This window comes from Procambarus clarkii, chromosome 14, assembly GCF_040958095.1.
Source record: "Procambarus clarkii isolate CNS0578487 chromosome 14, FALCON_Pclarkii_2.0, whole genome shotgun sequence".
NCBI lineage: Eukaryota > Metazoa > Arthropoda > Malacostraca > Decapoda > Cambaridae > Procambarus > Procambarus clarkii.
The window spans coordinates 35,391,615-35,401,795 of NC_091163.1; the positions used below are offsets into that span (position 1 = coordinate 35,391,615).

A 10,181-nucleotide genomic window follows, 5' to 3' on the forward strand; every position below is an offset into this window, starting at 1 on the left:
TTTTGTGCGGATGGGTGTGTTATGTGACGTATGGGTGTGTTATGTGACGTGTGGGTGTGTTATGTGACGTATGGATGTGTTATGTGAAGCATGGATGTGTTATGTGAAGTATGGATGCGTTATGTGATGTATGGATTTGTTATGTGACGTATGGATGTGTTATGTGTCATATGGGTGTCTTATGTGTGGTATAGGTGTGTTATGTGACGTATTGGTGTGTTGTGTGACGTATCGATGTGTTATGTGACGTATGAGTGTGTTATGTGAGGTATGAGTGTGTTATGTGACGTATTGATTTGTTATGTGAAGTATGGATGTGTTATGTGAAGTATGGATGCGTTATGTGATGTATGGATTTGTTATGTGACGTATGGATGTGTTATGTGACCTATGGGTGTGTTATGTGACCCATTAGTGCGTTATGTGAAGAATGGATGTGTTATGTGAAGTATGGATGCGTTATGTGACGTATTGATTTGTTATGTGAAGTATGGATGTGTTATGTGAAGTATGGATGCGCTATGTGAGGTATGGGTGTGTTATGTGACCGATGGGTGTGTTATGTGACCTATGGGTGTGTTATGTAACCTATGGGTGTGTTATGTGACCTATTGGTGTGTTATGTGACCTATGGGTGTGTTATGTGACCTGTGGGTGTGCTATGTAACCTATGGGTGTGTTATGTGACTTATGGGTGTGTTATGTGACCTATGGGTGTGTTATGTGACCTATGGGTGTGTTATGTAACCGATGGGTGTGTTATGTGACCTATGGGTGTGTTATGTGACCTGTGGGTGTGCTATGTAACCTATGGGTGTGTTATGTGACCTATGGGTGTGTTATGTGACGTATGGATGTGTTATGTGACCTATGGGTGTGTTATGTGCCCCATGGGTGCGTTATGTGACCTATGGATGTGTTATGTGACGTATGTGTGTGTTATGTGACCAATGGGTGTGTTATGTGAGCTATGGGTTCGTTATGTGCCCTATAGGTGTGTTATGTGCCCTATGGGTGCATTATTTCACCTATGGGTGTGTTATGTGACTTATGGGTGTGTTATGTGACCTATGGGTGTGTTATGTGACCTATGGGTGCATTATTTCACCTATGGGTGTGTTATGTGACTTATGGGTGTGTTATGTGACCTATGGGTGTGTTAAGTGACCTACGGGTGTGTTATGTGACCTATGGCTGTACTATGTAACCTATGGGTGAGTTATGCGACGTATGGGTGTGTTATTTGTCCTATGGGTGTGTTGTGTGACCTATGGGTGTGGTATGTAACCGATGGGTGTGTTATGTGACCTATGGGTGTGTTATGTGACCTATGGGTGTGTTATGTGACCTATCGGTGTGTTATGTGACCTATGGGTGTGGTATGTAACCTATGGGTGTGTTATGTGACCTATGGGTGTGTTATGTGAAATATGGGTGTGTTATGTGATCTATGGGTGGGTTATGTGACGTATGGGTGTTTTATGTGACCTATGGGTGTGCTATGTAACCTATGGGTGTGTCATGTGACCTATGGGAGTGTCATGTGACCTATGGGTGTGCTATGTAACCTATGGGTGTGTCATGTGACCTATGGGTGTGTTATGTGACCTATGGGTGTGTTATGTGACCTATGTTTGTGATAGGTGACTTATGGCTGTGTTATGTGACCTATGGGTATGTTATGTGCCTTATGGGTGTGTTATGTAACATATGGGTGTGCTATGTGACCTATGGGTGTGTTTTGTGACCTATGGGTGTGTTATGTAACCTATGGGTGTGCTATGTGACCTATGGGTGTGTCATGTGACCTATGGGTGTGTTTTGTGACCTATGGGTGTGCTATGTAACCTATGGGTGTGCTATGTGACCTATGGGTGTGTTTTGTGATCTATGGGTGTGTTATGTGACCTATGGGTGTGTTTTGTGACCTATGGGTGTGCTATGTGACCTATGGGTGTGTTTTGTGATCTATGGGTGTGTTATGTGACTTATGGGTGTGTTATGTGACCTATGGGTGTGTTATGTGACCTATGGGTGTGTTATGTGACCTATGGGTGTGTTTTGTGATCTATGGGTGTGTTATGTGACCTATGGGTGTGTTATGAAACCTATGGGTGTGTTATGTGACCTATGGGTGTGTTATGAAACCTATGGGTGTGTTATGTGACCTATGGGTGTGTTTTGTGATCTATGGGTGTGTTATGTGACTTATGGGTGTGTTATGTGACCTATAGGTGTGTTATGTAACCTATGGGTGTGTTATGTGACCTATGGGTGTGTTATGTGACCTATAGGTGTGTTATGTGACTTATGGGTGTGTTATGTGACCTATGGGTGTGTTATGAAACCTATGGGTGTGTTATGTGACCTATGGGTGTTATGTGACCTATGGGTGTGTTATGAAACCTATGGGTGTGTTATGTGACCTATGGGTGTGTTATGAAACCTATGGATGTGCTATGTGACCTATGGGTGTGTTATGTGACCTATAGGTGTGTTATGTGACTTATGGGTGTGTTATGTGACCTATGGGTGTGTTATGTGACGTATGGGTGTTATGTGACGTATGGATGTGTTATGTGACGTATGGATGTGTTATGTGACGTATGGATGTGTTATGTGAGCTATGGGTGTGCTATGTGCCCTATGGGACCTATGGCTGTGCTATGTAACCTATGGGTGTGTTATGTGACGTATGGGTGTTATGTGACGTATGGTGTGTTATGTGACCTATAGGTGTGTTATGAAACCTATGGGTGTGTTATGTGACCTATGGGTGTTATGTAACCTTTGGGTGTGCTATGTAACCTATGGATGTGTTATGTGACGTATGGGTGTGTTATGTGACGTATGGATGTGTTATGTGACGTATGGGTGTGTTATGTGACGTATGGGTGTGTTATGTGACGTATGGGTGTGTTATGTGACGTATGGATGTGTTATGTGACGTATGGGTGTGTTATGTGACGTATGGATGTGTTATGTGACGTATGGGTGTGTTATGTGACGTATGGGTGTGTTATGTGACGTATGGGTGTGTTATGTGACGTATGGGTGTGTTATGTGACGTATGGGTGTGTTATGTGACGTATGGGTGTGTTATGTGACGTATGGGTGTGTTATGTGACGTATGGGTGTGTTATGTGACGTATGGATGTGTTATGTGACGTATGGGTGTGTTATGTGACGTATGGGTGTGTTATGTGACGTATGGGTGTGTTATGTGACGTATGGGTGTGTTATGTGACGTATGGGTGTGTTATGTGACGTATGGGTGTGTTATGTGACGAACTCCCAAGACCCTCTCCAGGTAAGGTCCAGGTATTTACATATAGCAGGCAGACAAAGAGGAAGGCGGCGCAGGAGACCGACACAAGAACATCCAGCAGGATATAAAGCAATACCATCTCGCTAAGATCGCTGTGTGGGGGCTGGTCCTACCGGAATATTAATACGTGAGCACCGGAATATTCCGGAATATTCATACGTATGAACGTGAGCACATGCGGCGGGCGGCTCGGTGCGCGTTCTCAAAGTCGGAGGCTCGCATTCCGCGCGTTGGGCGGCAGAGAGCGGACATACTTGATCATATCACCCCTAACACAACCATTTTTTTTAGTGGGGGCTATGAGCAAGACCGGCCGATAACGGTGAAGGAATGAGGCGGTGGATATATACAAGAAGAAATGTATGTTTTGTTTTGATTGAACACGGCGTAGCAAAGCATACCGAGGAAGAGGCCAGCTGGCACTTCGCAGCTACCGTCCTAGGTCTCCGGCAGCACACCACAGCTATACACATTTCTGGCCAGGTCAAAGGCAGCAGACGGGATCCGGATAAGGAGCACACACTCGAAATCAATACGGATAAGTGGATATTTGAAGTGTATTTCGGATACCACTTCTGATTCAGTTGACCAGGGTCAAACCTAATTGGTGAGCACAGTTGGCCACGACTGACTGACCTTGAAGCCACGGGGCAGGTCATGGTATACGAGGCTATGGACTATTACTAACATAATCAAATTATTGATGAGAAAATGGAAACCGCTTGACTCTCCTGAAGTCACACTTAGTAAAGTGTGACTTAGTAAAGTCATACTACATTCACATGGGAAGACGTACAGAAAAATTCTTTACTTCACATGACCTGGTCTGTCCATCAATATGGACAGACAGAGCGACAGCTTCGTATCTTGCAGCGCCGGCGTTCGATCCCCGACAGTCCTAGTGGCTGGGGTACCGTTCCTTCATTCGGTCCTCATATCTCAACTCCTTCTCATATCCCTTTAAATTCCTATATAAACAGTCTGGCTAAGCGCTTTCTCCTGCTAATTACCGTACCTCTACATACGCCGGTCGTCAAGACCTGCAATTACATTTTGCATAGAATGTATGAGTGTGAGACCAATTAGGGGACCAAGATGGAGATACTGTGGTCACTAAATGCCAGACAAGTAGCAAACGACCCCATCACACACGCGGTCAGAAAAGACTGAGCGTTAAGCCAGAGAAAGTCTCATCGTTCCCCATCCAAATCCTCTATAAGAATTTCAACTCCTCATCCTCCCCCGCGCCTTTTTCAAGCTCTTTGGGCATGGAATTCGTAAATTCGTTTAGCCAGAACTAACAGCAGTAATATATACACATAGTTTCCTTAATATGCCAGGAGCAAGGTGTCCTGAGGCTAGCACTATTGGGATTGTAATCACTGATAGTAATTTGTAGGCTAATTAGGCTCTGTAGTGACTTTGGATTACCTAAGATTAAGACTGCACACAACATAGCGATCTCCGCATCAGAGTTCATTCGCAATCTAAACTGACCGTACCTAACCTGACCTGACCTAGCCTATCCTGACCTAGCCTATCCTGACCTGACCTAGCCTATCCTGACCTGACCTAGCCTATCCTGACCTAGCCTATCCTGACCTGACCTAGCCTATCCTGACCTGACCTAGCCTATCCTGATCTAACCAAACCTGACCTTACCTAGTACCTAAGTAGGTTAGTATTACCTAACCTAATCTTACCTAGCCTAACCTAACCTTACCTTACCTGTCCTAACTAACCTGACTTGACCTAACCTTACCCGACCTAACTAACCTGACCTAACTAACTTGACCTGACCTAACCTAACCTGACCTAACCTGGGCTAATGCGTACCTAGGGTGACCTGCACTTGGATTTATCGGACTTGACATTAAAGTAGAGAGTGCCTCATGTCACTATGCCAAAGTGATCCCACGAAAAGTCTTGATGCATCATTATAACTCTACTCTAAAGTATTATCAATAATTTTACCTCGCCATATTGTAAACCTTTATGCACTAATCACGCCAAAATTTACAAAAAAGTCTAATTATAATACTTTTATCCTACGCTTCATAAAGCTTAACGGTATGGTGTTTAGCCTTAGACTTTGTGAACTGTGTTATGACTACTGATCATCGTAGATAAGCTGTCGTGTGTGTGTGAAGTGTTCTCTGTCATACATTAATTACCATACTACCTAATCACCCCATCAAAAAGGCCAAAAATAAAGTGGGGAACCTCACGGTGTTGGAGTGGGGGGGGGTGGGTATTGGGAGGTGATGGAGTTTTTTTTTTCTACCACAGACGTGGCCAGACATTTACAATGCTAACCAGCATATATACATTTTCTTCTGTCCTCCATGGACAGGGTGAGAGAGCTGTTAAACATATAGTTCAGGGATTTATTGAAGAATCAACCACAGAAGGTGATTGTAGTGCTTTTAACATACTAATCTAACCAGCATACAGACATACACAGACTTACGTCTGTCCCACATTAACAGTGTTCGAGGTGTCTTTTACATAGTGTCATTAATGTGTGTTTACAAAGGTGAAATGCAATTCTGATCAGGTTCCACAATCCTGTATATATTTAAATATATATTTATATTTCCTGTATATATATATTTATGTGTGTGTGTGACACACACACATATATATATATATATATATATATATATATATATATATATATATATATATATATATATATATATATATATATATATATATATATATATATATATATATATATATATATATATATAGGACATATATATTTTGTCTCTCCTACCCTGACAGTGTAAGATAGCTAATATATAAACTAGTGCGTTATTAAGCACTTAACCACTGAAGGTGATTAAGATGCTTTTACAAGTTCAGGTTATAGTTACATCATATACATTGTATAACAGACGAATTACATATTGAGTAGATACAATACATTGTATATCAATTGTATTACATGGTCAATCTTGGGTACAAGTCCAATATATCATCAAGTGTTCCAGTACTCATATAGTAGTTACAGAGTTCATCATACCTTAGCCCAGGAGGGCGAAAGTCAGTCAATATGGGACATTCTACAATATAATGTTGAAGTGCGTGAAGGTTTTCTCTTTCACAAAGTTGACACCTGGGACACCTGGAGTGTGGTGTGAGAGGGGAAAGGTGAGGAGGAAGACATATTGGAGGGGGGAGGAAGAAGGGAGAGGTGAGGAGCCTGTCTCTCTCTCCCTCACTCCCCTCCCCCCTTACCCAGGGGACTCACAACAGGGGTGCTGGGGGGGGGGAGGGGAGGCACTAGTATATGGTCTCGTCATGAACACCTGTCTTCTCATTACTGGCTCCGTGACCACCCTGCCCACACCTGTGGGTCTGGTACCCACACCTGTTGGTCTGGTGCCCACACCTGTGGGTCTGGTGACCACCCTGCCCACACCTGTTGGTCTGGTGCCCACACCTGTTGGTCTGGTGCCCACCCTGCCCACACCTGTGGGTCTGGTGACCACCCTGCCCACACCTGTGGGTCTGGTGCTCACACCTGTTGGTCTGGTGCCCATACCTGTTGGTCTGGTGCCCACCCTGCCCACACCTGTGGGTCTGGTGCCCACAATTGTTGGTCTGGTGCCCACCATGCCCACACCTGTTGGTCTGGTGCCCACCCTGCCAACACCTGGTGCCCGCCCTGCCCACACCTGCTGGTCTGGTGCCCACACCTGTTGGTCTGGTGCCCACCCTGCCCACACCTGTTGGTCTGGTGCCCGCCCTGCCCACACCTGTTGGTCTGGTGCCCGCCCTGCCCACACCTGCTGGTCTGGTGCCCACCCTGCCCACACCTGTTGGTCTGGTGCCCACCCTGCCCACACCTGTGGGTCTGGTGCCCACACCTGTTGGTCTGGTGCCCACCCTGCCCACACCTGTTGGTCTGGTGCCCACCCTGCCCACACCTGTTGGTCTGGTGCCCACCCTGCCCACACCTGTGGGTCTGGTGCCCACACCTGTTGGTCTGGTGCCCACACCTGTGGGTCTGGTGCCCACACCTGTTGGTCTGGTGCCCACACCTGTGGGTCTGGTGCCCACACCTGTTGGTCTGGTGCCCACCCTGCCCACACCTGTTGGTCTGGTGCCCACCCTGCCCACACCTGTTGGTCTGGTGCCCACCCTGCCCACACCTGTGGGTCTGGTGCCCACACCTGTTGGTCTGGTGCCCACCCTGCCCACACCTGTTGGTCTGGTGCCCACACCTGTTGGTCTGGTGCCCACACCTGTTGGTCTGGTGCCCACACCTGTTGGTCTGGTGCCCACCCTGCCCACACCTGTTGGTCTGGTGCCCGCCCTGCCCACACCTGTTGGTCTGGTGCCCGCCCTGCCCACACCTGCTGGTCTGGTGCCCACACCTGTTGGTCTGGTGCCCACCCTGCCCACACTTGTTGGTCTGGTGCCCACCCTGCCCACACCTGTTGGTCTGGTGCCCGCCCTGCCCACACCTGTTGGTCTGGTGCCCGCCCTGCCCACACCTGCTGGTCTGGTGCCCACACCTGTTGGTCTGGTGCCCGCCCTGCCCACACCTGCTGGTCTGGTGCCAACACCTGTTGGTCTGGTGCCCACCCTGCCCACACCTGTTGGTCTGGTGCCTACCCTGCCCACACCTGTTGGTCTGGTGCCCACCCTGCCCACACCTGCTGGTCTGGTGCCCACCCTGCCCACACCTGCTGGTCTGGTGCCCACCCTGCCCACACCTGTTGGTCTGGTGCCCACCCTGCCCACACCTGCTGGTCTGGTGCCCACCCTGCTGGTCTGGTGCCCACCATGCCCACACCTGCTGGTCTGGTGCCCACCATGCCCACACCTGTTGGTCTGGTGCCCACCCTGCCCACACCTGTTGGTCTGGTGCCCACACCTGTTGGTCTGGTGCCCACCCTGCTGGTCTGGTGCCCACCATGCCCACACCTGCTGGTCTGGTGCCCACCATGCCCACACCTGCTGGTCTGGTGCCCACCATGCCCACACCTGCTGGTCTGGTGCCCACCATGCCCACACCTGCTGGTCTGGTGCCCACCCTGCCCACACCTGCTGGTCTGGTGCCCACCATGCCCACACCTGCTGGTCTGGTGCCCACCCTGCCCACACCTGCTGGTCTGGTGCCCACCATGCCCACACCTGCTGGTCTGGTGCCCACCCTGCCCACACCTGCTGGTCTGGTGCCCACTCTGCCCACACCTGCTGGTCTAGTGCCCACCCTGCCCACACCTGCTGGTCTGGTGCCCACCCTGCCCACACCTGTTGGTCTGGTGCCCACCCTGCCCACACCTGCTGGTCTGGTGCCCACCCTGCCCACACCTGTTGGTCTGGTGCCCACCCTGCCCACACCTGCTGGTCTGGTGCCCACCCTGCCCACACCTGTTGGTCTGGTGCCCGCCCTGCCCACACCTGCTGGTCTGGTGCCCACCCTGCCCACACCTGCTGGTCTGGTGCCCACCATGCCCACACCTGCTGGTCTGGTGCCCACCATGCCCACACCTGCTGGTCTGGTGCCCACCCTGCCCACACCTGTTGGTCTGGTGCCCACCATGCCCACACCTGCTGGTCTGGTGCCCACTATGCCCACACCTGTTGGTCTGGTGCCCACCCTGCCCACACCTGCTGGTCTGGTGCCCACCATGCCCACACCTGCTGGTCTGGTGCCCACCCTGCCCACACCTGCTGGTCTGGTGCCCACCATGCCCACACCTGCCGGTCTGGTGCCCACCATGCCCACACCTGCTGGTCTGGTGCCCACCCTGCCCACACCTGTTGGTCTGGTGCCCACCATGCCCACACCTGCTGGTCTGGTGCCCACCATGCCCACACCTGTTGGTCTGGTGCCCACCATGCCAACACCTGCTGGTCTGGTGCCCACCCTGCCCACACCTGCTGGTCTGGTGCCCACCCTGCCCACACCTGTTGGTCTGGTGCCCACCATGCCCACACCTGCTGGTCTGGTGCCCACCATGCCCACACCTGTTGGTCTGGTGCCCACCATGCCCACACCTGCTGGTCTGGTGCCCACCATGCCCACACCTGCTGGTCTGGTGCCCACCCTGCCCACACCTGTTGGTCTGGTGCCCACCATGCCCACACCTGCTGGTCTGGTGCCCACCATGCCCACACCTGTTGGTCTGGTGCCCACCATGCCCACACCTGCTTGTCTGGTGCCCACCCTGCCCACACCTGTTGGTCTGGTGCCCACCCTGCCCACACCTGCTGGTCTGGTGCCCACCCTGCCCACACCTGTTGGTCTGGTGCCCACCCTGCCCACACCTGCTGGTCTGGTGCCCACCCTGCCCACACCTGTTGGTCTGGTGCCCGCCCTGCCCACACCTGCTGGTCTGGTGCCCACCCTGCCCACACCTGCTGGTCTGGTGCCCACCATGCCCACACCTGCTGGTCTGGTGCCCACCATGCCCACACCTGCTGGTCTGGTGCCCACCATGCCCACACCTGCTGGTGTACGGTGTCATGGGAGTGTCACTGGAGTGTCATGGGAGTGCCATGTGAGTGTCATAGGAGTGTCATGTGTGTCATATGAGTCCAGGACTTATGACCCAAGAGAACACAGGCGTCAATGGTAAAGTGTAAACAAGTTTTCTCTGTGTCCTCACCCGTCTGGTGGACGTGTTGGTCTGTCTGTCACGACTGTGGTGTATTTATGACTGTCTGGCCCCGTCTGACCCCTGTGACAGGTTCTTGACGGGTGGCCCGTCCCGCTCCTGTCCCCACCTGTCTCCTGTGTGTTGCTGCACCTTGTTAATTCCCTCCACCATGTTGCCTGTCACGCCCCTCTGGGTCTCTCCTGTCTCCTCTCTCACTTGTGGCAGACTGTCTC

General features: G+C 50.7%; 1 protein-coding gene across 1 annotated transcript; it reads left to right on the plus strand.

Moving 5' to 3' along the window:
* Positions 1–8,256: 8,256 nt before the first annotated feature.
* Positions 8,257–9,927, plus strand: LOC138364788 (proteoglycan 4-like). The gene has a single exon (XM_069324762.1). The coding sequence runs from the start codon at positions 8,257–8,259 to the stop codon at positions 9,925–9,927; it is 1,671 nt and encodes a 556-aa protein (XP_069180863.1).
* The last annotated feature ends 254 nt before the right edge of the window (positions 9,928–10,181 follow it).